This window comes from Netta rufina (assembly GCF_964035555.1).
Source record: "Netta rufina genome assembly, chromosome: 4".
In the NCBI taxonomy this organism is placed as follows: Eukaryota; Metazoa; Chordata; class Aves; order Anseriformes; family Anatidae; genus Netta; species Netta rufina.
This window is the reverse complement of record NC_140127.1, coordinates 75,832,904-75,860,733: the sequence shown is the minus strand read 5'-3', so window position 1 is coordinate 75,860,733 and position 27,830 is coordinate 75,832,904. Positions and strand designations below refer to the sequence as shown.

The window sequence follows — 27,830 nt, the reverse complement described above, 5'->3', positions numbered from 1 at the left end:
TCGGTGAAGCCTGAGCTCCTCGTGCGCTCCCTTCCAATGCCCCGGGGCCAAACCCCGGCGAGATACACATCTACCCCTGCGTGCCACCACACGTGCACACGAGTCCTGGGCTGCAGACGAAGCTCACAAACATCTCCTGATGTCAGGGAACACCAGAGCCAGGCAGGAAATGTGCGACTTCGCCTCTCCTGGGGTCTGGGCATGCAGAACCGTCCTCACGACCACTTCTTGGAGTGGATTTTCTCCCTGCACAGGGCACCACAGAGCTCTCGATGCTGGGATGTGCAGGGAAGGATGCCAGGAGCTAGGTGTGGACCAGCCTGCACTGGGGAATGAGCTGGCTTTGCAACCCCATCCACTGAGCTGAGAGCAGAGTTGTCTTCTCTCAGGTGGTACCAAAGAAGCTGCTGGTTCCAGGGGCAGCAAAGGGCACCGGGACGTGATGCTGCTGGCACCACTTCTGGGTGCCACGGGCTGCTGACAGCACGAGCACCCCAAAACCCCGCTGTGCTGCTGCAATCTCCTGCCTGTAAACGCCGTTGAGATCCCTCCCTCTGCCACTTGCTCTGAGATGAACAAAATATTCTCCCCATGAAATATCCAAAGGGTTCCCAGAAGCCAGGTAAGGACACAGCAGAAGAGAGAAAGTTATACTCAGCTCTCAACCCCTGGGGAATGCCAGGATAGCCCATTGTACAGCAGAGTTTTATTACAAAAAGCGCATTTGGGGAATAAATATTAGGTTCCCAGTGATCTTCCCCCTTACAAAGCAAACTTCACGGCCTCAAAAAGCCCCAAAGGTTTTGCTGCAGTGAGCAGGAGAAGCTGCAGCTGTGGGTGGGGGAGCTGCAGGAGCCACAGCCAGCACACGTGGGGGGCTCCATCCCTGGGCAATGTTAAGGACGTGAAGGATTTCTTGGTCTCCTCTTCTGTGGGTTTCTTCTAATTTGAATCCTGATGTTGTGGGGAAGTGGAAGAGCCTAAGACAGGGAGGTAGGGGTGATACATCCAAATATGACAGCCCGGGGGCTGTTTGCCTTCCTTTCTTGGACAGATGGGCACAGAAACATACCCAGAAACTAGCCAGCCACCAGGCTCTACCCTGGAAAAAAACAAACAAAACATGGCTTTGGCTTGTTAAGAGTCTGATAGGACTAGGTGAAAGCTTGGAGATAAAGATTTTCAGGGAAAAGAGTCAAGTGCCACATTTATCCAGGGCTTTTGCACCTCGTGATGGAGAAACATCAGCAGAGCTTCAAACGGTTGGAGGGGGGCGCAGAGCATCCCCTACAGTCTGCGTGGTCCCAGCAGCGTGGGTTTCTTGCAGGAGAGGGACTGGAGAGGGACCAGGATCACCTTCAGCAGGCGAAACCCCATGCAACAAATGCCCAGGCCACCAAAGGAGAAGCAGCCGGGTCCCACCACGCCACCCAGGGCTGCAGGCGAGGACGCGGACGGCGAGCGCACGTCCCCGCGCCCCCTCCAAGAGCAAGCCCACATCTGCAGCGGGGCGGCTAATGAATACAAACGACCGCCCCGTGCCCCGCCGGGGGGTCTTTAACACTTCACACGTCTCGGTGACGTTGAGCGATCATCTCCCAAAACCCGGCTCGGGCAGCCCCTCCGTCCCACGGCGCGCGGCGCGGAGATGAATGACCGCCGAGGAGCCTCGGCCTCGCAATAATTTTTCATCCACGGCGTTGCTCAACCTTTCGTGAGCAAATCCGATTTCCCCGACGCTGGCCCGGGCGCCGTACCTGCATTAAGTATTGCTGGGTCAGGGAGGGGCAGCCGTGATTGATGCCTTCTCCCCGCTAATCGGATTGTGGGGCAGGCAGATATTGATGGGTGCCTGCCTTTGATCCATGGCTCTCGTGAGCCCTCATTCAATTACTGCCCCGCAGAATGCAATTAGCAGGGCCGCGAAGCCACGTGGGCCTCATAATCCCGGCTCGCGGCGAAGATGAAGAGGCTGTCACCGGGAGGAAGGCTGCCTGGGCCCTCCTGGGGATCGGATGCGCCACCAGGCACTCGGACAAAACCCTGGGGTGCACTGAGGAGGAAAGCAGAAAAGTCCTGCTTCCATCCAGTGGTCCCACACGCTGCTCCCACACCCTCGCCCTCCTTGCCAGCCGCCGTCAGCATCCTTCCCCTCTCTCAGCATTGCCTCCTAAGCCGTGTTACTCACCCCATGCCCCAGTTTTTCACACCCCAAATCCGGTTGCTCCACCTCCCACCTCTCCCTGCCCACGTTTCTTGCCCTGCCCGTAACGCTCGGTGCTCGTGCTCCTGGCCCTCGCCCATTCCCCTGCCAGGAGAGGCTCAGCCCCTCCCCAGGCTGCTCCCCCACCACCACCCGGGCTGTCTGCTCCTCTCCCTCCTCAAACCATTTCTCTGCTCTGCAGCCTCCTCCACCTCTCCAGGCACAGGATGCCAACAGCTCCTACCAGATTTCCTCCTCCTTTTTGCCTTTAAGCTCGCCACCCTGCAAGCTCTGAGTCCTGGGTTCCCCCTGCCCACCCCCTGCCCGCTTTCAGAGGTGGAGGGAAGGCTGCCAAAGCTGGACACTTTCTCTCATCCACCTCAGGAGATCTCCATCCTGCCACAGCTGCCTTTGACCCACGCCAGGAGAAATCTGGCAACCCCCCAGCACCGCAGCACCAGCAGGGACGGTGGCGATGCCAGTTGGGGAGAGCTGCACAGGCACAGGGAGCAGCGCGAAGGCAGAAGGCTGGCATCTGCTGGTGCAAAGCCCTTCAGATCTGAGGGACCAGCCAAGGGAAGGACCTGGATGTGCTGCTCACTGCTTACAACAAAGCAGTTTTGGGGACCATGGTGTCTGGGGATACTTTTTGATGCCCCTGCGCCTTCCCGTCCTGGGCACCCCTTTGGTGCGCACACATTTTTGGTTCACCCTGTAGAAGGAGGAGAGGGTTGGGTTGGAAAAGGGATGGGAAATGCAGACAGAAAGTGGAGAGGAACAAATACGGGGAGCTGCTGGGCTGTGCTAGGCAGGGAATAGCCCAGGTGGGAAGGGAGCGAGATTTCTCTGGTGAAGAACAGGAGCTGATAGAGAAGCGAGGGCGAATTGGCCACACATAAACACCAGCAGGGCACAGGTTGGAGGCTCCCAAGCACCCGAGAGGTGAGATGCTGGGTGGCCTTTGTGGGTGTTCCCAGGCAAAAATGCTTCGCTCATTCCCATTTGGGGCAGCTCGAGGGTGGACACCTACCTCCAACCTGGGTCAGGAGCCAGTGAAGATGAAGGGACGTCAGGGCCACCTTTATCTGGCCCTCCACTGGTCTTGGGAAGGTTGCTTGGGAAGGTTTTGCCTCCCCCAGCTGCCTCCAGCCTCCACCCAGACTTGGAGTTTAGTTATCACCAAGGTTTTCTTCCTTGTTGCCCTTTGCTGCAGTTCTCCCAGGAGCTGAATCCCAAACCCACAAGCAACCACAAGCAGGGAATTTTTTTTCCTCCCCGTTTTCATCAAGGCAGGAAAGACAGATCCTTCTCAGCAGATACGTCTGAGCATTTATTTCCTTCTGTCTCTGTCCCTTCTTGCCTTCACCTTGGTTTACCTCTTCACCTCCTTCCTTGAGGAGGTTGGCTGAGGTTGCAGGAAAGCGGAGCTGTCAGATCAGCCTGTCTGGAGCCCGTGGGGTTTTCCTCCTTCAGGCAGCTTTAGCTGCAGCACCCAGCAGTGGAGCTGCCACGGGGCAGGGAAAGGACAGAAATGAGACCCCAGCAAGCTGGGGGGCTGCTATTTCCTCACGTCCCACGTACAGGACACTCACCAGTCTGAATCTTCAACCTCCCTGGCATGGTTTTGTGTTTTTTCTTCTGGTGTTCCCCAAGAAATCCGGCACAGACTGAGCATCCGTGGGTTTTGAGCAGGGGACCCACTCCCATGGAGCAGGCTGCAGGGTCCCAGCATGTCAGGGCTGTGCCGGAGCTGCTTCTCCTGGTGTCTGCAGCCTGCGGATGCCAAAAGGAGAGCCACCCCTCTCCCGCTGTAAAGATGAGAAAAGCAGGACAGAGACAGCCAAAAGGAGCAATCCAAGGGCACGCAGCACGCTCCCTGCACCTACCCAGTGACCCAGAGCAAAGGTCCTGGTGGCACAGGGACAGATGAGGTCTGGCCACGGAGGAGCACTGGGTGCTCGGTGCGACATCTCCACGTGCTGCAGCATCCCTCCTGCCCCCCAAAATGTACCTGGGGCTGTAGCACAGTGCTCTGCCAGCCGGGATGGTCCAAGGAGCCCTCTGCCCACTGCCTTCTGCTGAGCCCCGTGGTGCTGGGCCACCTTTGGGTGCTCCGGGGCATCTCCAGCTCCCCTGCTGGGGCTGAGTCCCCTCTACACAGACCTGAGCCTGGAGCAGCACAAATCCAGTCCGGCCAGGCCAAGAGGACAGAAAATAAAGTCAAAGTGTTTGACCCAGGCACTTTTCATGGAGCATCCCCGTGGCAGCAGACGTGGGGCTGTTTTGGGGTGCTTTTTATCCCTGTGTGCACGTGTGAATGCTCTCGGCAGAGGTTTAGGTAAAAAGGAGCACCGGGGAGGGCTTCTCCTCCACGCTGCACCGAATTCACACGCAGCACTCCCTGCCACAGGACACGATGGAGGCCAGACGGGATAAACGGATTAAAAAAGGGTTTTCGAGGAATTTGTGGAACACAATCGCAGCAGCCCCCAGGCAGCCCCGGCTCCTTTTACACAGCTGCTGCTTTCCAGCAGGGAGTCCCCCAAATCTTCTCCTCCTCCACCGTCCTCCCGAGCCCTTCCATCACCCTCCCCATCGCCCCTATGGGGGCAGCACCCCCGGATAGCCCCGGCTCGGGGTGCTCGGGGTGCTCGAGATGCCCCGGCTGAGGCTGCTCCTCCGGGTAGCTCCCCGCTGAGATTTCCCAGTTCGACAGTTTTTAATTAGTGCGCGTCACGTTGATTTTGTATCCCTTTAATTTCCTCCTCAGCGTGCCGCGCGGCACCAAGGCAAACGTCTCGCAGAAACCCAAGCCCCCCTGCACGTTTGGTGCCAGGGCCGGGAGGCATTTGGGGAATCCAATACCCCAACGCGGTTAGGGCCAGAAAAAAGAAAAAAAAAAAAAAAAAAAAAAAAAAAAAAAGCTAATATAATCACGGAATTGCAAAGGATGATAAATACCATGAAAGAAAATATGCAATGGGAGCGGGAAGAAAAGGTTTCCCATAGAAGCCTAATGCAATCCCCCTCCGCCTTGATGAAGTGCCTATTATCTCTGCTCTGCCCTCCAAATCTTAATTCCTGCTCAGGATTACTTCCCCCATCTACAGCCGGAGATGCAATCAATGAGAGCAGAAGACGCATTCCTGGAAGGCGGCTACTTATTCAGCGCGAGGCTTGGGTTTAATCATGGTTGTTTATGGTAGAGGCCAATTAAAACAGCCACTGAATTAGGCAAAAATTGGCCTGAGCCCCCGGCATGCCAACGCGACGCAGGGTATGGGAGCCGGCGCTCCTTCGGGGGTGGATTTCCCAGGACAGACCCTAAAACCAGGCCGGTCTCAAACCTTTGCTGGCTGCACAAAAGGGGTGTTGAATTCCGTCTTTTACAGGATTTGGGATTTTTTTTTTTTTTTTTTTCTGGATGCAGCCAGAGAGGGCAAGGCAAAGTGGTGTGCACAGAGCCAGAGCGAGCACAGGCACTTAGGCAAACAGTTAAATGCTGTATTGTTTAATGGCAGTTACAATAGGATAAATGTACAGTCGGAATCAACATGCTAATTTCTAACGCGATTTAACCTGTAAACCATGCAGTCCATTTTTATTTTTTATTTTTTAACCAGTCCGTCTTTTTCTCGTTGTTGTTTTTTTTTTTTTTTTTTATCAGTAGCTCCGCTAGTGAGTTGTAAGGAAAAACGAAAAGAGAAAAAAAAAAAAAAAAAAGTTCCCTTTAAAGTTAAACCTAATTTGCTAATTTTTCCCCTTATTGTGCAACGACTTGTGCAAAAAAAGCTGTTTTCACCACATCGTTAGTTTACAAACTCACGCTCTTCCCCCCCACCCCACCTCCGAGATGAGAAAAGGCAACGCAAGCAGCCAGCGGGCACCGAGGGGTTGGGGTGGGAGGATGGAGATTCAGGAGGGGGCTCCTCCCGAAATGATGGTGGGATTCCCAAGGGAGGCACACGCAGGACCCTACAGAAATTGGGGTGCTGCCCCCCGACCCGGAGGAGCGGCCGCGGGGGCAGGAGGGGGATGGCAAGGCAAAAAGAGCAGCAGCAGCAACCTGGGAGGTGATGGGAACCGACCTGCCCCCAGGACTCATCCCCAGCACCCCTCAGCTGGTGTTTTTGGGGCGAATCCTGCCCCAAATCTCTTCCCTCGAACGCACAACTCGCCCAGCTCGCCGCACAGACACAGACGGGTCCATCCTGAACTCGTTTGCGCCCAGATTTATTTTCAGGTCGCATGCCCTTCAGCCTCCCCATGGAGAAGTTGCATTTGGGTGCATTTGGGGGGTGTACAGGGCTTCTGCCCCCCCCTTGAGGCTGTAGGAAATGGGGCGCAGACACCCTGAACATGCAGCAGGGTGGGCGCTGGGTGCTGCAAACCAGGCGATGCTCCGAAAAGCACCAAACCAGACCTAAAGGGAAAGCCCCACTGAGGTGCGAGAGAGAGGTAGGAAACCAGGGACAAGGATTCCTCTGCTCGGGGTGGGGATGAGATGAAAGAGCTGATGCCAATGGGGGCACCAAAAAAGGGGACACAGGTGGGAAAAAGGGCCCAAAGCTCCCACACGGCCAGGCTGCTCCTGTCTCCGTCCCAGGGGCACGAAGCAGCCACCCCAAAACGCCGCAGCCCCCCCCCCCGGGGCAGCTGCTCCCCATTGAGCCCGGGCTCATGGCCGGATTTAGAACAAAGTGCAAAAACTGCCAAGAGCTTCGGACCCCGACCCCAGCCCTAGGAAAAGAAAACAGAAATTGTCCCTTTCTCCCTCGCTCCCCCCAAGGCCATCCCCTTCATTCAGTGCTCCGGCTTCGTGCCTTGGAGAAGGCAAAAAAAAACCCCTTCCTGCGACACACAGGCTGCACGCACAAGGCAAGCTTTTGATATTTTTTTCCAATGATTTTTCTTTTTTTTAACGATTTTCTTTTTTTTTTTTCCCACTGGTGCCGAAATCCGTTTGCCAGGCTGGGCTGGAGAGGGAGGCTAACCCGGTCTTTTCTACAGCCACTGCTTAAAAAAAAAAAAAAAAGAAAAACCCTAAGGGATGAGCAAGGTATGTACACGGGGTGTTAATAGCAGCATTGTTGGCTCCGGGGGTTGCAAAGCCACGGTTGCAGCAGCGGGGTCTGCCCCTGCCTCCCCCCACGTTATAAATTTCTAGCAACAACCCTTCCCTCGTAAGCAATACCATCCGTATCGGAGGATACCAGTCATTAGCAGGAGATTTAGAGGGGATTTGAAACGTCTTCCAGGGCTCTTTAAGCAATCTGTTTAAAAGATTAATTTTTATTTCGAAGGGATGGAACTGCATCTCTCGGAACAAAAAGTTAATTAGGACCAGAGCCCCGAATTTCCATTTTTCATCTCCGTTATGTGACTTGCGGTTAGGTGCTTGACCTCCCGAAATCAGAAACTCCCTGCATCTCTCCGTGGCCGGGCTGGGCTTTCCCAGAAGCGAGTCCCAGCCCCAAATCGAGGTCTCGCTCCGAGCCCCGGCGGCTCCGGCCTTTGCGTGCAGGCCCCAGAGCTGCCTTGCACAACGCGATGCCGGAGCCACTCCTTGGGGAAAAAAAACCCTGGATTTTGGAGCCAGCAGCGGGAGCTTTTCCCGGCGCTGCTCCTGGCCGCGTCCCGCAGCGGCCACGCGGGGAAGGAAAACCATCAGCGCTGCACCGGCACCGCCTCGCCCGGCGGCGAAGTCGGCGGCTGACAAATGCGATTAAAAATTGTGTTTGACAGCCTATCCTCCCCCTAATAAAAACTGGAAATGCCGGAGCGCCTTATTTGTCATGCTCGCTGATGCTCGCTCACGCTGTTGCCAGCATCTGTAGCAGCTTGTGATTGCGAAGAGTTTTTTAAAGTGCTTGTTACCGCTGAAGGGCCCTTGGCGCAAGTGCCCCGTGGATGGAAGCTCCCCCATTGCTCCTGCCACCGCCTGGTGTCTGGGTTTTTCTTGCTAGCTCTGGCCTCTGGAGAGCTCTGTGTAAAAGGATGAGGCAGGGCTGGTGCTGGAACCACCTCGCACTCCTGTCCCTGCGCCTCTCACCACATCGGCACCACCGGGTGATGGGGAGGAGGGACAGAGCGCCCCGAGGTCCTGCAGCCTGTAGGATGTGGCTCAGCTGGAGAGCTGGGAGCTCTCCCTCTTCCCTTTCTCAGCTGTGAAGGATTTGGGATGCCAGGGCAGAGCTTGGGGCCACCCAGAGCTCCCACGCAGGGTGAAGCCCCCAAGGTGAAGCCTGATCCCTTTCTGGCCACACTGAGCTGCTCCCTTTTCTTCCAGCCTTCCCGCACGTGCTTCAAAGAGGCGTTAAGACAAAAATCCCCTCTGATCCCCCCCCCAGAAAGAAAGGAGTCGTGAAATTAAGGTCCAGCATTTGCTCTTCCCTCCCGTTCACGAAAATAATCCACCGGTCCTGGCGGGTGGAGATGGCTGTGACGGGACAACAGCCCCAGGAGTTCATCAATGTGCCTGTTCGCTCTCAGGGTTAAGTAACGCGTACCCTTATCAAAAAAGAAAACAGAAGAAGTGTTGCTGAGGAACCAGGAGGGAAGATAAAGCCCCACGCCCTTCGTGCATCCAGAGCCGGAGCGGCAGCCACCAAGCGAACCGTGCTCGTGGGCAGGAAGCAAAAAGACGAAACTCCTCGAGAAAGTGCAGCTGCCACCCTGAAAACCCCAACCTGGGAGCTCTGCACCACTCACTGAGGGCTACAAAACCCTTCCCCAGCTTCCAGGAGAGGTTGGAGAGCTGCAGACCCAACGCATGCAAACATTACAAAGCCTGTGTTGTCCATGCCCCTGCTGGAGCAGCCCCGCCGGGGCCATCTCGTGCCCAGAGCCTTTTAATTCCCTGCAGCATTGTGGATCTGTGGGGGGGAGAAACTGCCTGGCTGAGCTTTCACCTGCACTAATTGGAGTCCAAACGGTAATGAAAAGATAAGGGCAGAATTCCCCTCTCTGTAACCTGAACCCCGGGCTTAGCGCCCTGCTGATGGCAGCACCGGGGCCCTCTGAGGCTGCCCTGATGTTCGGGCACCTCCGGAGCAAAGAGGAGAGTTTTGCCCCCAGGCACTTCAGAGCCGGGGTGCTGGGCGCTGTGGTGCTGCTCTGGGGTCACCTCCCACTGCCAGAGCTTTGGGGACACCCAGGAGGCTCCCGTTTGTCACCCTGGGGAGCTTTTGAGGCTGATCCGAGCCAGAGAGCGCATGGGAAGTGGAGGGACATGGCACCAGGGCAGCAGGAGAGGGGAGACGGGGAACCAGCATGGATAAAAGGTGCAGGGAGAGGAAGGGCTAAGCTCCAAGATCACCCTACACACCGGGGAGCCCAATCTGCCTGCAACCCCAGCGGGTTTCCCTCCTGGCACCGTGCTGGACACAGCAGCAGCACCCTGGTGCCATCCCAGCCCCGCAGGGCACCCCGCAGGCTCCCCCTCTTCCCATCTATCCAACCTGAAGCCCTTTTACATTCAGTGCGGGTCCAAAAGGCAGCGGCAGGTCCTAGAGGCAGAGCTCAGGGTGCATCTGCTCCCTTACAGCCCCACGGGAACGGGATACAGCTCCCTGCAAGCCACCTGAAACCGGGGTGGGCATCAGCCCCTACAGGAGGAGGAGGCGAGAGGCTGGGGGATCACTTTGCCTCTCTCCCTCCATAAACCCAATCCTCACGTTGGCAAGTGAGTGAGTGACCCTCTTTCTAACGCGTGCTCCTTTCACCGGAGCCCACGAGAAGAACCTGAAACCGCGACTCCTCCCTATATATATATTTTTTTTGTTTTGTTTTCGCTTGTTCTGCAACTGAATAACTTAACAAAAGGAAGTCAAACCAATTCTTTGAATTTGGCTTACAAAAAAAAAAAAAAAAACGAAAAAAAAAACCATAGTCTGGGTGTGAACTTCTCTTTCGGGCTTTACCGTCCCTTTACAACCCCCTGAAAATAGGAGCTTGTAACGGAGACTCCTGCCGGCACCCTCGCTGCCCCAGCACAGGCAGCGCTGCCTCTCTTCCCCGGGATTGCTTAGCGAGGAACGTTTTGTCAGGAGGGTAGGTCTCACGGATTCTATACAGGCAAATAAAAAAATACATTTATATTCTCTTTGAACAAGGATCCCAAGTCCAGGCGTGTGGAAGGCTGAGGTGCAGGGACCGGCGCGGCGCGGGTCCCGGAGTGCGGTGGCGGGCGGCCGCGGCCCTCAGGAGTGATGGCTGTTGATGAGGCTGCGGAGCTGCTTGGCCACGGTGTCGATCAGCTTCTGCTTGTCCCGCTCGTTCTTCCGAAACTGGGCGAAAACGTTGTTCTTCCTGCTCGTGTCTCGCATCCTGCGCAGAGCAGAAACAGTCGGGTTACGGCACGCGCGGCGCCGCGCCGAGCCCCGTGAGCGAAACGCCGGGGAAGTTCCCCTGCTTGGAGGTGACTGCACCCACGGGGTCTAGCCCCAGGTTTTGTGTAAAGATGGGCACACCGAGCCGGGGAAGGCTTTGCACGGTTTGTATTTTTGGTTTCAACCCTGCCGGTCCCAGCCCACGTCACCGCAGGGTACCTGCCCCTAAAGCCAACCGCTGTGACAACCCCGAGTCCCTAATGCCTTTCGTCCTCCCTTTCCGTCTCATTACGTGGCAAATGACAGTGCTGGAATATTAGGAGGGTCAGGAAATGAACTAAAATAGCATGAAATCCACATCGTTTGCAGTTCTGATCTGAAAAGGTGCATTGCACGCGGCCAAGAGATGCAGCTCTGGGGGCAGCCGTCAAGTTTTGAAACAAAGAGCTGCGAACTTTACGCACGACACAGCCTTAGAGGAAGGCACCCAGCACTAATTTACAAATCTTCTTGAGATTTGTGTGGGTTTTTTTAATTACATCCAACACCCAAAGTAGCACACTGGTCTCCACAAGGTCCCCAAGATTGAAGAGGCAGAGAACAGAGCAGCCGGCGGTGGGATGCGCCCAGGAGGCGAAGCCGGTGCAGCTCCGTTTCTCTCCGGCATGCAAAGCTCAGGACTCATGCACGCTGGCATTCACAGATGCATCTTTTTTGGGGGAAAAACATCTCATTACGCAGTTCAAGCGGGAGCTTTGTGCAGGCAGGGCATGTGCTGGGAAGTGAAACCACCCTGCGAGGGTCAGCCGTTCACCCGAGCAGCAGCAGAGCCCGAAGGCAGCAGCAGGCTCCCGACATCCAAGCCGCTGGCTGAGCGCTGGCACTGCTCTTTGTAACACCACAATTTGTAAACGATTTTCTCGGTGAATCAGATCTGGCAAAGGCAGATGGCTTTGGACGAGTCGCATAAGGCTGTGTTTTCGGCTAGGGGTACCTAAGTGAAGCCTTAAGGTGATCGGGACACGGAGATGGCAGTCCCTGGAGAGCTGGCGGTTTATCAAAAAGGGGCTTGAGTCAGCTGAGCACAAAAAAAAAACCTTCAAACTCATGTAACCGATTAAAAAAAAAAATCTACGATTTTTCATGCTTCAGTCTCCCTAAAAAGAGCCAAAGGGAAATCTGAAATGTTCCAAAAAACATCCAGCTTGGAACTGAAAATAAGGATAACAACCTTATCCCAGAGGCTAATTTGCTAACGTTGTAAGTGCCCAAAGACACAGGATTACAGCCGAGCTGCTTGCCCAACAGTAACAAGATATCTTGGAGCAATTTTCTTCAGCAAAATAAGTACTTTTTTTTTCTTTCTTTCTCTCTCTCTTTTTTTTTTTTTTTTAACCAAAGCAGGTCGCCAGCTGCTCCGCTGCAGGAACCAGGCAGCAGCCGTGCTGCCAGGAAGCAGGGTTTTGAATCAAACAGGTCAGAGGTGCTGCAGTACCAGGAATTTAGGAAACACCCAGCCTCACGCAGGACATCGATTCCCCCTGCAGCTCCTCAAAGCACCTTCCTGAGAGGGCTGGGAGCTCTGTTCCTATTTCACAGGTTACGCAGGGACATCAGACGTGCTGCAAGCAAACCTTGTACCTTGGGAAACCTCCACCCAGGGCCATCCATCACTGCCTGCCGCAGGGAGCTCGCAGCAAAAAGCACCGAGGTGCTGCCTCGGTAATACCCACAGGTAATGCGAGGGGAATTCACAGCAGAGCATCTTCTGCCTAACAGCCCTCATCCCGGGCAGCTTTTATCCTCGGAAGAAAGCTTTTATCCTGGGATAAAAGCTCGGGGGAGCCGCTCAGATGTAGATTTATTTCCACGAAATGCTTGGAACAAAGCGCCGGGGCTGTGCGCGAGGAACCTTTTGGGCGTGCTTCCTGCCGAGGGGGGTTTGGATGACTGGGATGGAGCTGCAGGGATAAAGCAACTGCATCGGGGTGCACAGCGCCGAAGCTGGAGCACGTAGGGCTGTTATCAGTGCACTGATCCCCTCCTGAACCTGCAGTGCCCGAGTGCCTGGCAGGGACAGGAGGTACCTCCGGGCATCGTGTGGATGTGGAGCACGAAGCTGGATTTCCTTAGCGAATTAACTTGCCTGCAGAACATCAAATCCTGGAAAAACTAAGGGGGTGTGCTTCCCAGTGGGTGCAGCGGGCATTCCCCTCCTGCTCCCAAATATCCCATGTATGCACACAAGGTGGGGTGGGATGGCTCCTCTCTATAACGGGAAGGGTGACAGAACTGCCAAGTGCCAACCCACCCTGCGCAGGAGCTGCGCTAGCCCTGCTGGCAGGGAGCAGGACTGAAATGAAGGGAGCAGGACTGAAGCGAAGGGTATTTGTTCAAGGCTCAGGGTGCTCACTACCTCCCTGCAGGCTCGGGGTGTTCACAGAGCAAGCCTGTGCCTGCCAGGGACGGTGCAGGTGAACCCTGGAGCTGTAGGTCCAAAGGGTGTTTCTCTGGGTGAGGGTGTCAGCACGCAAGGCTCCCACTCGTGTTACTGCAGAGGTTTGGGGTCACAGAAGCAGTCTGGATGGAGAAACACCCTTCCACCAGCCAGGCTTATCCCACACCACCCTGAATCGGCGTTGGGATTGGGGTGACGAATTTATTTCCCCTTTCTTTTCCAGCCCTGGGCCATAGGAAGCGCCTGGGCTTTCTGGAGCTGGAAGGCACGGCCCCAGATAGAGCTGTGCATCCCGACGCCAAGAGTATCAGGTTGGAAACAGAGAGGCAGTGTTTTCCAGCAGCTCCGTGGAGGATTGACACTTTTATTCCTTTAAGCGTGTGCCTGCAGAGCCCTAGGAGAAGCGAGCCCGGTTTTCTAACGTGGTCCCTGTGCGTTGGCCCCAGAATTAGAAGTAAGAGGAAGGGAAAGAGAGAGCTCAATGCTGTCCCCACCCCTGTCAACAAACACCGCCTTAAATAGAGCCAAGCTTTGTTTAAATTAATCTATAAGAGAGAAAAAAAAAAAAAAAAAAAGCAACGCAGTAAAAGCTCCTCTTTTAGTTCTAATTAGTGCATTTGAGCCGATAGAGTTACCGGAGGGAACCGTTTCAAAGGCAGCTTGCATTTAGATCATTTAGTGCTCCATTTAAACCAAACAATAAAGTCACTGCGAGGTGAGGGTAAAAGCCCAAGCAAGCAGCATACTTACACTCGTGATATCCTACGAGAGATGTGTGATTAGGAAAAGAGATAATCATGAGAACAAGTTAAAAAAAAAAAAAAAAAAAAAAGCATGAGCGGATCAGAATTTCACGGCGCCCTGGCGGCAAAGCTCAGCTACGTGCGGAGGGGGCCGGGGAGCTGCTCCCGATGTGGGGACAGGAGGGGATGTGCCTAAAGCTGGCGGCTGGCTCTGTGCAGAGACCTGGGGGCGATGGTCGGAGGCTCCCCAAAAGGTTTGGAGTCCGACCAGGGAGAGGGAAGAGCCTGGAGCAGCAGGCGGGCAGTGCCGGGGATGCTGCGCCGTGGGCATGCAGGTGCCAAGGTGGTGGCTGCAGCGGGGCTGGGGGTGGGAAGCAAAGGGGCTGCACCTGGTCACCCTTAAAATGAGTTTTTTTTTCTAGGAAAAGGCTGGCAAGCCGAGCTGGGGCTTGTGGCCTTTTAATGACACTGCTGAGAGCACGATCCAGTGTTACCTGGGGTGATGGCACGGGAATGGGGGATGAGAGAGGAGCCAGGGGTACGGCCCTGCCTTCCTGCTCTGTGCTCACACCTCGCTGCCGCAGCCCCAGCTGGCTGCCTGTATCCAGCCCTCTGGTTAGGCTATTCTGCCTGCTTCATGCCCAAACTTTCTTTTTTTAATTATTATTATTATTTATTTTTTATTGCTAGCTCTGAATATACTGCACAATTTCTACCACGGACGTGGGGTTGCAAACATGTTGCAAATAATACAACACCTTGCACAGCACATATAAACGCATATAAAAAATAACGCTGTAATGTCTAAAAGTGCTTTACACACACCAATTATTTCATTTTTGTCCCTGTGGACGAGACTGGTATCACTTGGATGCCGTGAGTTGCTGTGAAAGTGGCTGCTCTCATCTGTGGGAGAGGAGATGGGGCAGTTACATGGACTGCAGACAGATGCAGCTACAAAGCTTAGAAGCCACCAAGTTCAGCCTTCTAAAGGTTTAAATCCAATTCTGAACTGGTGATCTTCTCCAATACGTGCAACAGAGAAAGAAAGGTAGTCCAAAAAACCAGCTCGAATTCAGCCCAAGGATCTGATTTCATGTTAAACCTGGACAAATCTAACTGCAAGCATGTGAGACCTACCGATGGAGTGGCCATGGCAAAAGCTGCTTGGATTATTAATCTTTCCTTCTGGCAGGTTGCTTTTCTATCGGATAAGCAGTAAGATTTTCTACCAGGCCTTTTCTATCTGAGAAGCTCTCTGGCTTTCTACCAGAGAAAGTGACACTTGGCCACCTCCTTCCACGGGCAGAAGTGGCCTGGTGGCTCCTTTCTCTGCTGTTTTGTGCTGGAGGGTTACAAGGGAAGTGAATCCCACTCTTTGGGACTGAAGCCAGCCTCTGATTCCCTGCCTGAGTGCACCGTTTGGGCTGAGAACTTCCAAACCTGGAGTTTTTGACCCCAGGTGCTCCAGGGCGTGCATTCGGAGAGTGCCTGTCATCGCTCACGGGCTCGTAGCACCGCCACCACCCTCCCCGCTGTGCTCTGGGACGGATCCCACACCTCTGCAGAAATCCTATGGAGCTGATCCTACAGACCTGCTGGTCCTCAGCACAGCCCCAGGGCTTGGGCTGATGCCCTGCAAAAGCTTTGCTTGCACACACACTCCCGGGGCTCAGATTTACCCTTGGCAGGGGTCCTGTCCTCCCTAAGAGCAAGCCTTGGAGCACATGGCCACCTGGAGACATTGTCCCTGTCCCACAGCTGGGCTTTTAGCACACTTTTTTTTCCACAGAACCACAAAATAGAGCAAAATGGGGCTGGAAATATTCCGGGGTGCCCGGGCCCGCACTCACTTTTCCAGCAGGACGAGGGCTGTGGTGGGGTTCACCCGGAGGTACTTGCACGTGGGTTGCCCGTAGTCAGCCAGGTACGTCGACCAGTCCCACTGGATGAACAGATCCAGGAGCTGCAGCAGAGGCAGGGAAAGAAAAACAAACGGATTTTAAAGAGCTGGCGAGCGAGCAGGTGGTTCATCGGGAGCCTGGCGAAGAGCCTGGGCAGGTGGCGTTAACCAAAAACGCCGTGTTCTGCAGCAATTACCTCCTAGCCATAAAGCCTGCTGCACTGTCGCTGTTTTGGGGAAGAAACGGAGGCACAAAGGATGTGAATGAGGACTGAAACACCCCCAGGAGGTCAGTGGCAGAGCCAGAAAAAGAGCCCAAGCACCCTGAAGTGCTTCAGAAGGAGGGCACCTCTGTGCTTGAAGTCACCACATTTATTTTTGTCCCCAGATAACCAGCAGCTGCATTCAGACAGTGCCACGAGGATTTCTCACCCCGCCCGCTCCCTTTCCTAGCATCTTCCAAGTGCTCTGTACACGTCCCCAGTGACTGCAGCTCCCCAAGGACACATCGAGGAGCTCGGTGGTTTATCTGAGGTGAACTCAGCCACTGAAGGAGACCCAGGTGGTTTCCAGACACTCATTAGAGGAACCGCTGCCGTCCCGGACTGCCGCGGGGCAGGCAGGAGGTAGAGGCAAGTCCTGTGGTAACCCTGCTCCAGCCCTCAAAATCCACACCTGAAGCTGTCCGTCTCCACAAAGCAAACCCGAACGCACCGGGCATGGACACCCACAGCCCTCCCCGAGCTGGTTTGGGTGGGGAATGAGCCAAAAGTCCCCTGGGTGTCCCCCTGCCCCTGCCCTAATCCCGCACCGGGATGCTCCGCACCACGCTCTCCTCCTCGCTGCCTCCCTTATCAGCACTTCCAAGGGCAGCAAAAGCCCAGGGCAAGCTCCCAAATCTATCCGAGAGGACTCAGGACTTGCCTCCCCACCCTGCCACCGCTTTTCCCCCACGGGGGCACAGCGGAGGACGCCTTAGCCACGCAGACGGGCACCGCGCGCATCCCAGCCGTACAAAACATGTTCATTAGGAGCTGCTGGGTTTCCTCCCCATCCTCAAACCTTCCGCCCCGGAGAGCTGCTGTGACTGCTCTATTGCAGGACAGGCTGCCAAAAACGGGGACATCTTCATCTCCCGTGGCTGGGCGTCCTGGTGCCCACCCCGAGGAGAAGGGCCCCGCTATTCCGTCCCCAGGCGAGGCGAGGGCCATAGAGGGCTCATTGTGCCCCCGTCTCCATGGTGTTCCTGGAGGCTCCAGCACTGTTTAACAACACAGCCCGCCCTGCAAAGACGGGGATTTGGCTCCTCGAAGACCTCGAGGTCCCAAACAAAAATGGGCAACAAGATTCTTTTTGACTATGTAGGTCAGAGCAAAGAAAACAAGCTGTCGGGAACAATCCCCCGCGCTGGCGGGGGGGACGGATTAGCCGGGACCTCAAGAGGGCTTTTCCAGCCCCCGGTCCCGCGCGGCTTTGTGCGGCAGGTCAGATCTGGGGCCCTTTGTGCCAACTACAAACCGGGGCTGAACATCATCGGCGGGGAGTTTTTCTTCCAAAGGGCACCTTAAAGCCCCAGCCCGGGATAGGATTTCACGTGCGCCTTTCACACGGCGCAGCGGGGCCAAAGCTCTTCTGTCGGGTTTGTTTGCTGCTCCGGGAAGGGCTGTACGGGCTCAATGCCTTCCCCCAGCCCATCAGAGTCCTCTCGTTGGCAGTCTGGGGGCTGAACGTGCCCTTAGCAAGCCGCGGGCAAGGAATCACAAGTTATTTCTGCAGAAAGTGCATGGCTGGACCGTCCAGGGACCAGGTAGCAGCTCATGGGGGTTAGAAATAAAGTCCCAGAAGAAAGGGACCAAAAAAAAAAAAAAAAGAAAGAAAAAGAGAAAGATTAGAAGTGGGCTATGGGAAGATTTGAATAAAGCAGCCTGAGGAGCTGTTATAAACAGTATGGGGAGGCAGCAGGGGCACAGCAGAGGCTTAGGGAGCTCTACAGGAGCAGAGGATGGTTGAGGGAAGGGCTTGCACAAACCTCTCGTGCACCTCTCTGAAAGACAGAAATTCAGCACTGGGGTAGTGTAAGGCAGAAGTGGAACGAACAGACATCTAGGACAGCTTGCTCCCCAGCTCAGGAGCCCGAGCTGAGGTTTGCTGATCCCACTGAGCCTGGTGACGAGTGGCCGGGATGGCGCACGGCCCAGGGACGAGCCGTGGTGGAGCAGGGTTGGGCTTCATCTCCGCTTCCAGGCCAGCTCCTGGGGCTGGGTTGAAGCAACACAGCCACCATGGATGAGGCTGAAAATTTCAGCAGGTGCCCTCTTCTCCCCGTGCCACTCTTGGGTGCTTGAGCATATCACCAGCAGGGTCAAGCTGAGCCACGTCACCCACACCGCTGGGACCTGCCTGCGCTGGGGGCACGGCGCCTTTGCTCACCCTGCCATTGCCCTGAGGGGGTGATGGGGGAAGATGTTTTATCCTCATCTCATTTTTCACCCAGTTTGGTATCTCCAGGTGCACGCACGGCTAAAAGAACGAAAAGAAAGCACAGAAACCCAGAAACCCTGTAAATAATCACCATCCTAAACCCAAACCCACCCAGGCTGCACCTTCCCCGTGTGTCCGGAGAGCCACGCTCCCACGAGCTGGCTGCTGACACTGACGGATAGCCCGAGGGTGTTACAGCTGTTGGCCTGCATCAATTTTGCTGGCAAGACAGGACTGAGGATGCTCGGGGCCGAGCTCAGCACCCCTGGTGCTTGCAGGGCTCTGCCGCAAGGCGCGTGGCAGAAGCGGGCTGGGGCTGGGGGGGAGAGAGGTCCTGCAGGAGGAAGCCTGCACGGCTCGGGGAGAGCTGTCTCAAAACGATTTATCTGTCACATAAATGCGGTTTTATGGGTTTTACCGTTTCAACTTTTCACCTCTGCTGCTAAATCTGAACGACACCAAAAAAAAAAAAAAAAGAAAAAGAAAAAGGAAAGGAAAAAGTGGCTGCACGGCGGCGCTGGGCAGCAGTGGCCTTCCAGGGGAGATTCCAAATAAAATATGCAAATACCATTAATTCTTCAAACCGGAGTCTGCTTTTTGAGGCTATAAATCAAACTCGACAGCACGTACGCTGGGGGAAAGGAAAAGAAGAGGGGAAGAAAGAAAAAGGAGCTTGTGCTGTGCTATGGGGAAGTGCCCTGAGAGCTGCGGACGTGCTCGGGGCCGGCTGCACCCACGCGGCTGCCCGGGGAGCACATTTTCCACAAGAGGTGTCCGTGTTCAAGAACGTATTTCTAAAAGAGGAGAACGGCTCGAGTAGGGCTCCAAAAGAAAGGTAGTGGAAAAAAATCTGTTTTTATACACACGCAGACACATACAGAAAACCACAAGCAACACAGCTGCGCCGGGAACGCCCTCCCAGCGCCCCGGCACACACACTTTGTGCCTCCGAAACCAAGAGGAAACCAAGCCCAGGTGCTCGCTCACGTCCCCATCGCCACCGAGCAGGGTGGCAAGGACACGAAGGTGCACCAAAACCCAGCCCTGCTGTCCCTGGGGACCCAAGGGAAAGAAGGATCTGAGCTGGGAAGGAGCTCCTGCCACAAACTGCCCGTGGCGGGGGCAGAAAAGCACCTTCTGCTCACCTCCTGCAGTTCCCCCTCAAAAAATGCTTCCTTTTCACTTCCCTTCTATATCACCGGCTCAAACTCTTGAAAGAAAGAGGTATTTTTTTCAAAACAAAGGCATGTTTTTCATGTCACCTACAGGGAAAGGATGCGCTGGTGGCCAAGGGATTTGGGGCACGGCGGGGGCTCTGCACGCTTCTCCCCCGGGTGCAGAGCGGAGAGGGGCAGCGTGCTCTGTCTGACAGGAGACAGCAGCACTGAATCTGGATAAACTTCTTTCAGCCAAGCCAGAAATAATGTAATGTGAATCCAAACTGGTTCAAAGCACAGTTTGGAAGCTTTGCCAGCGCCCCTGGGATGAGGATAAAGCAAACACCGGCACGTCACGCTTGTGCCAGAGTCACCGTGGGCTCTGCACAGAGCTGGGAGGTGATGCCTGGTGGCCAGAGTGCATGGAGATGGCAGGAAGGGGAGATCCACACCTTCCAAGGTGAAAAGCAAGGTGCTAAAGACTTGTCCTATCTCCAGAGAGGTCGAGAGGATGCTGCAGGGTTGACTCAGGACATGGGACCCTTTTGGCCCCGAGGACCTGTCCCCACCTCTTCCCCTTCCACAAGCCCAAGACACAAAGGCCAGGTGTTATTCCAGGACAGGTGAAAATTCCTGAATTCCCTGGCCTCATGCAACACCTGGCTCTTTTTATTTCTTTTTCTTCTTATGAACTGATGGTGCAGCACCCCCCTGAGCATCCACAAACAGGGATTTGCAGCCAAACGCTTCTGACCTGCAGGGAACTTGCCACTTGAGATGCACCAAATGCTCCGGGCTCATGGAGGAAGCTGCTGGAAGAGGAGAGCAACTGTCCCCTGAACAGCAAACACGGAGGGAAGAGCTTCCCAGGACAGCATCGCCTCGCCACGGGACACGATGCTACAGCTACTGCAGCACGAAGCAAAGCGTCAGAATTAGAAGTAAAGAGCACCCGTCCAAGAGCAGAGCTGCTCCAAGCCACGAGGGCAGCCTGCAGGTCAGCCAGGAATGGAAACCAAATTGGCAGGCAAACGTTTTGTTTTCTTCAATCCCCGCTGAAGGGACGCGGTTGTGAAAGAGAAATGCCTTTGGGCTCTGTGTGGGTCAGCTGTGCTATCGCAGCCTCCGCTCTCACGGCTGGGTCGCGCAAAATGTACCCCAGCCCCGTTGCTTGTCAGCATCCTGGCTCTGCAGGGCCAAATTCATGCACAAAATGTCCTTATCTATAAAAAAAAAACACTGCCAGAGGTGAGCTGGCACAGGAGTTTCATGGCGAGGCAGTAACCAGGTGGTGAAAGGAAAACCAACCCCATCCCGAAGATGAACTCTTGTTTTATTTCAAGGTCTACAAACGCCAGCTTGATGCCCTTTAATAGAGTAAAAATGCAGCATCCCAGAAACAAACATCCCTTCTCCTCTTATCCCCTGCAATATTTACTCTCAGTGACAAGAGAGAGCAGCAAGATGGTCTGAAAAGGACTCTCCTCTGCCATCAGAGCATCTCCACCACCTGAGAAGGCGTGAAGGCTGATAGGAAACATCTGATAAAGCACCAAATCTCCCTGTAAGAAGCCCGGTTTGGGGGAACTCTCACATGCCTGCTGCTCATATCCTTTTAATCCATTTCTCCCCACGTACCCATACATTTTTCTCCATCAGGAATTGCAGCTTTCTGTGATGCTCGGGGCTCACAAGGTGCTCTGCAGAGCTCCTCCTGCCAGGAAAAACCCAAAGCAAACGCCGTCAGCACGCGTGCACACACGCACCGGGGGATGAAAAGGGCAGGACGACTCGTGACCATTAGCTGGCCCATTTTGCAACCTGTTTGGACAACCTGAAAGGCAATTAGCCCGGATTTCTCCCAGCGAACCGAGCTAAAGGAACCGGAGTTAACCTGATGCATCTTCGGGCAGGAGTCGGGGTCGAGGTGGTGCCAGCAGCGGGTGCGTGAGATTTTCCTTGGCGTGGGTTTTTGCAGGGATTCAGATCAATGCCCAGGAAAGCAGCACGGAAGAAGTGGCTCTGCCACACACAAAACACAAATTTATGCCTCCTGGGTGCTGGGGACAGAGAAGAGCTGGCAGAGAGAGATTAAGAGAACTTTTTTGGGGTTCCCAGCTGGAGGCAGAAGTCCTGCCCCGAAACCTGCCACCAGCCCATGCCCACAACCAGCAGCTCTTGCTTTCTAGGGGGAGAAGGAGCGAATATTTCCAGAACCCAGCTGAACTCAGCCCTGCAAAGCTCTGTCAGCACGTCCCCTCCCGGCCCTTACAACCTCCAAGCCTGGTGCTCTTCCCCGGTACCCGGCCGTGGGCAGCGAGCAGAACAAACCGCCTTGACCTGCCACCTACAAAGCAGCCGAGTTTCAGTTTGCAAGAAATCACACCATTCACATAAAAACCTTCCCAGAACTTGTCTTTAGAAACCTCCTTTCGGTGGCTCGTCACCACAACCCCATTGATAGAGGCGACCACGAGAGGCTCGGCGCAAGGCAGCCCCCAGGTCCCACCCCATCACCACCCCAAATCCCACCCGAACAAAGGGTCGAGGCCATTCCCTAGGGACCAGCAAACACCCAGGGGAGACTCCTGGGTGCAAAAGCAGGAGAAAATCCTGGATCCAGCCCAGTTCCAGCCCCAGTTTGCCCACCCCTAAGCTTGTCCATCCCCACCACCGGCCGAGCAGCCCCTACCGGCACCAAGAGGGGAATTGTTACCGAGCACAAAAAGCCCAAGGAGTTTCCAACATCGGCAGCCACACAGACAACTGCATTCAAAATAATTTATTTTGGGGAGGTTTCAATTACGCCTCGTGGGAAAGGAATACTGAAAGAGAAAGAAATACGCTAACCCGTGGGGAGACGGGGGTTTGGACAATAGCTTCGCGAAGAAGAAAAGGCACCAGGAATTGGAACATGATGTTTGCTCGTCAGCTTGGGAGAGACAGGGAGGGCAAAACCGTGGCCTAAATGAAAGCAGGAGGAGATCTCTCGGCGATTTCACTGGAAACTAAGATTTTCTCTAAGAATTGAGGGCACCTTGAGCGAGGGGTCCTTCAGGTCCCCTCCAGGTCCCCTCCAGGTCCTTCCTCCTCAGCCCTCAGGCTAAAGGCAGGAAAACCAGTGCCATGCTCCTCGTCTCCCATCTTAACTGGGTTTATTTTGCAAGTCAAGGCAGCAATTTTATTTTTCCCTCTTCTGCTTTCTTATATCTGTAGAAGTGAAGCAGTTCTTGGAAAAAAAAAAAAAAAAAAAAAAAAAAAACACATGAGAAGAATCCAGGAAGATTTATGGCAGCAGGGACAGTATGTAACAGGGAGGTTTGAGACTGACAAAGCCTTAATTTGGCCAGTCTGGATTGTTTTTGGATCCGTATTATTGCCTGTTTATAGGTTTGCATTTCTTACATCGGATTTCCAGGGGAAGGTCTCCAGAAAGCTCGCCCCGTGCGTGCACAAAGGTCTTCTGGTTTTCCATCTGCAAATGTTCCCTGGCTATTAGGAGGAAAACCTCTGGCTTTCCACCGGCTTTGAAGGAATGGTGCGATTGCACCGTTTGACTTTTCTGCTTTTTTAGAAGATATTTCTTCCAAAAGCCTCATTAAAAGCTTACAAACACACGGCAACGTTACCCAAAAGGTGCTGTGTTTCTGGTACGAGCTCAGCTCTGCGCACACGGCAAAAAAATAAAAAAATAAATTATATTAAAAAAAATCCCTTTAGGGCTTAAAATGGTTTTCTCAGCCCAACCCCAAACCACACGAAGGAGCCACAAAACACCGTTGGACTTCAAGAGAACTGATGCAAAGCAGCAGAGGAGCGGAGGGTGGGGAGGCGGCGGATTAGGGCGTCACGGCACGGTGACAATCTCGAGGGCTCCTGGAAAGTCCCCGCCGGCTTCGTTTCTGCTTCCACCAGCTCCGACGATGCACGCTCGTGGCCTTAGTCACCAGCTGGAGCTTTGCCCGCAGGGAAAGCTGAATTCTAGGGAAATCCCGAGTTTCTCCAGCCGTGGCAAAGCACCGTGCGACGCCAGTTTTATAAAAAAAAAAACAAAGCGCCAGAAATGGTCGGTACGAAAACGCTGGCGTTTTCAGGACAAAATCAGCTGGTTTCAGCGATAAGTGCCTAGATGGGGGATTTTGATGAATGGCGAAGAAGAACACAAGGGAACTCGGCCACGCGGGATTCATTAGCCAATTTGCACTCAGGAAAATAAGTATTTATGCTCATCAAATTTCTTCCTGCAGGTTCACAGCTTCGCATGCTGCTTTCCGCGCAGAGGAGATCAGAGGGGTTCTACCCTCCAGATCCTACAACCCGCGTAAGACAAAGAGACAATACTGGGCAGCGGCCAAAAGAAATGAAAGAGTCTGGGGAGCCCGCTCTCGAGGGATGCTATTGAATAGCACTTTGAGTTCCCATTTACCAGCCACAAAGAGGGATTCATTGCCGAAGCAGGGATGTCTCCTCCAGAAGCATCCCTCTGGTACCTCCTTGCTGGTTTCAGAGCCCTTCCGTGGATGGAGCTCGGCTGAAAAGTCCCACATGGGTGCTTGGGGTCGGCGTCCGCGGCTACGGGGGCTGAATTTAGGGCACGGGGCTTGGAAAGTGCTCGGCTCGACTTCTCGAGGTTGTCACGGCACAGATAGCAGTTCTTAGAAGCGAGGAGGGCAAAAAGGCATTTCTGAAGCTGTTACTGAACGGGGAAGAGGAACTGGTTTTGGTATTGGTAAGAAAAAACCCATGCTCCGTCTTGAGAGATGAGAGCACGGAGCCCTGATGCGCCCTCGTGTACAGCATCACCTTCCCTGCAGCCTGGGTGGGAAAGGAAGCGGATTGAGCCAAAGTGCAAGGCAATAATAGAAAGCGAACACGCACATTACCCAAGGTCGGAAAAGAGGGGAAAAAAAATTAAAAAAGCATCTTTCGGAGGGGTCTTCCCCCCGCCCTGCCTCGTGCCTCGCATTTTTCCTGCAGCCTGGAGGAGCCAAGGCGCTGGCGGAGCTGCTGCAGCACCTGCGGCTCCCAGCTGACAGCCCCGGCCCCTGGCTGCCTTTCCAGCCCGCTCCGGCACGGAGCAGGGCTGCATCAGCAAAAAGGAGGTGAGGGTTGGAAAACGAGGATTTACGAGGAAACCCAGCTCGGGGAAGCTCAGCCTCGTGGATTTCTCGGATTTGCCCTGCCTGATCTGTGGTGCAAAAGGGGCTGCTCTGGATAAAAGTGTTAAGAAACAACGGGGCAAATGCTCTCTGATATCAGGACCCACAGAAACCCCTGAAGGCGCAGAAGCTGGTGGAGAGGGCACAAAGCAGCGGTCCTCCCAATCAGCCCGTGTACGAACCACCTCCATCAGCGACCCTACAACCTCCGAGGGGGAAAAAATCCCGCAAAGAGGCATTTTTCTTGAGGCGAGCATCCCCCATCACCGTACGGAGCTGCTGTGAGCAGCCCCAAGGTGCTGGACCAGCAGCGGGTCCCTCTCCCCATCCGCCGAGGGCTCAGCACCAAAGGCAGGTGCAGACGTGCAGCATCACGGTGTCTGCCCAGAAAACAACCAGGACATTTTTTTAGCTCAGTCCAGACCCCGCAGCCGGGACGGGATGCCCAAACACCCCGCTGAGGGGCACAGTGTGTTGTTCCCCATGGGAAATGTCCCACACGGGGCACAGGGACAGCAGCCAGGAGCAGAACCAAGCAGGACGGCGATGTCCTGCTGAGCACAGCACTCAGGGTCCTTCCTTTCCCTGCTATGACACGCGAACAACCCCGCTGTCCCGGTCCCTAAAGGCACCAAGATCTCTTTCCCTCGGCCCCACAGCCAGGGGCTGGCACTCGCCGGGCACTGAAGCTCACCACAATCATCCTTCCTGCCGCTCAGCTGATGCCAAGTCCCTCGCAAGTTGCATTTTTCTTTTGTTTACGCGTGAAAAAGGGGGACAGGAAAAAAAAAAAAAAAAAAAAAGAAAAAAAAGGAAGAAAAAAAAAAAAAAAAAAAAAACAACAAGCGACCTCTCGCTAACCCCAGGCGGTCTGTGCGAAGCCGCCGCTGCCTTCACCTCCGAGTGAACTTTCAGATTATCTCAGACAAGATTCACCTTGCGCTGAACTTGTACCCTGCGCCGCAGCGCGCGGTCACGTACCCTTTGATTAAACGGTACGGCGCAACGTGGCTATAAATTTGGGGGGAGAGGGAATGAGACACGGAAAAAGGCCGTGGGGCTGGGAGCCGGCCTCACGTGTGGCAGGACACGGGGAAGGGGAAAAGGGGGAGAAAAGAGCAGCCCCCTCCTCGCCGCCCCCTGCGCGCGCGGTGAGCTGGAGCGAGCGGCTCCTGCCCGGAGGTGACTTTTTGGAGAGGCTCAGCGAGAATCCACGGCCTCATCCGCACGGTTCCTTGCGTAAATACAAACACCAAAAGCCACACCAGGCGGCCCCGGGATGCTCACAACACCCAGGAAAGGGTAAAAAAGCAGAAAGGGCCGAGCCTGGCGGTGGGCACGCCAGCGGGCAGCGCGGGAGGAAGGCTCCCTCGGGGCCACGGCCTCCTAAACTCTGGCTGCCCCCTTGGCCATTTATTTTAAGCACACGCTGTGACGGGAGGCAGGGGCAGCCCCGATCCATCCCGTGGCTAAGGGAGCTCGAGGCACAGCACCACGGCTCAGCACCCGCGCTGTCAGCGGGGATTCATGCGGCCGGGGTCGGGAGGAGAGCGTCTGGGCAGCCAAACGGAGCCGCCGCTCAAGTTCAAGTGCTTGAAATACCTTCTTTTTTCCCCCTTTTTTTTTTTTTTTAACATTCGCTCAGAACTAAACTAACGTAGCCTCTGCTTTTCATGAAAACTTCCTCCTTATCCTCGGCGTTTCTGTTCAGCAGAAAGGACAGGATCTATTGTTCCCGGCGAGCCTTGCCCTGGGGTCCAATTTGAGCGCGTTCTCATTTTTCCCCTATGTAACTGATGCTTATTTCTTTAAGCTCTACTGTAAACAGAAAACACACTGTGGTGCCCTTGCCTGGCTTTGCAGGAGGCAGGCTCAGACCTGGGCCTTTTTTTTTATTATTATTTATTATTTTTTTCTGTTTGGAAACAAAAAGGATTGGGCTTTCTTGCTTCCCAGACCCACCACCTGCGGGAAGAGCGAGGATAAGGATGTGGCTGTGGGTGTTGCAGTACCCACACATGGCCCAGGCTGGTGGTGGAGATGCTGCTGTGCCAGCCTGATGGTTTTATTCTGCTTGTGAGGTTGGAAATGGACATTCAGAGCTCCTCTCCAAACTTATCCCACCTTGCAGTGAATCCTTCCAGCCTACACACCCTGCTAACGAGGTCCGGAACAGGAGAGCCACGGCTTTGCCATCCCCTCCAGAACCCCATCCTAATGGAACAACCAGCCCCAAGTAAGACCTCTGCAGGAGGGGAAACATTTTGGATGGTCTGAGGAATGCAGGAGGAGAAGGGGACTTGGGAGGGACCCACGGTGGGAGCACTGCAGGCAGTTCTGTGCTTCTCATCATTTCCTCGCCGTGGTCCTCTCCCCATGAAACAGCCCCGTAACAGCTGGCAGCAGAGGTGGGGACACGAGCTGCTCATTCTGCAGTGCTAAGAAAACATTTTCACCCAAAATAATGCCCCTTTCTCCCAGTCTGCTGTCCTCGTTGCTCCTCTCTTCCCTGGTTTCTGCACCAACCTGCCGGGATAAGACCGACCCCAACGCATCCTGGGGGAGCCTGCCCAAAGCGAAGGCGTCCGATGGAGCAACTCAGCACCAAAACACAAGGAACTGGTGACACTGGGATCTCTGCCCAGGACTGGGGGTGCCCTGGCTTGGGTGCTGCCAGCTCCCTCCGACCCACCTGGAGGGTTTGCTCAGGTTTAAGCAGCGCTTTGCAAGACGCCCCGGCTGCCAGGGACGTCCCCGCACGGGCGCGAGGCGTTCCCCTGTTCAGTGGCGTCACCTGCAAAACTAATTTGGCCCACGGAAGGAGCTGGCAATTTGGGTGGCTTTATTAGAACTATTTTTATAAGGCTGCGGGATATGGATTTCCAGAGTCTGAAATACTGTTTGGAAAACAGCGAGAGCCATTTAGAGCCATTTAGAGTATTCTACAGAGAGACAGACGCACAAGCAAATGGATATTTAAAACAGCTGTGAGGACAAGACTGGTAGGAAACATTTGGCTAAAAGCAAACACAGAAATAAAATAACTTTGCAGAAGGTTAGAAATCAGTGAGCTTGGTAACGCCCTGCTTAAGTGAAAAATTGTACTTCTTCGGCTTCTAGAGACTAATAAATTACCGCGAAAAACGAAACCCTGATTAAAATCCATTATTACACCTTTTATTTCCATCTCGGCTGTACCAGAGTGTCTTTTTCAATTGAATGGACGCCACCCTTTGGATGCCTCTTCCACTCCTCTCAGCACCTCCAGGACAAAGCAGATTTTAAACCCCAAGGCCACGAAATCGCTGGGCTGCACCTGGCAGGGGTGGGCGACTCGATGCTTTTTGGGCAGCTGCGTGCCCCACAACCCCATCCACCGGACCCCCAGGCTTCCCC

General features: G+C 54.6%; 1 protein-coding gene across 2 annotated transcripts in view; it reads right to left on the bottom strand.

Annotated features, from left to right (window-relative positions):
* Window positions 1–5,866: 5,866 nt before the first annotated feature.
* EXOC6B (exocyst complex component 6B) overlaps window positions 5,867–27,830 on the bottom strand; it is a 273,231-nt gene continuing 251,267 nt past the window's right edge. For both annotated transcript variants that reach the window (XM_084286237.1, XM_084286238.1), the window contains 2 exons: window positions 15,588–15,700; window positions 5,867–10,531 (listed from right to left, as the gene is read on the bottom strand). In XM_084286237.1, the coding sequence (XP_084142363.1) occupies window positions 10,405–10,531; window positions 15,588–15,700 (240 nt within the window). In that variant the 3' untranslated portion in view covers window positions 5,867–10,404. The remainder of the gene's footprint in view (window positions 10,532–15,587; window positions 15,701–27,830) is intronic.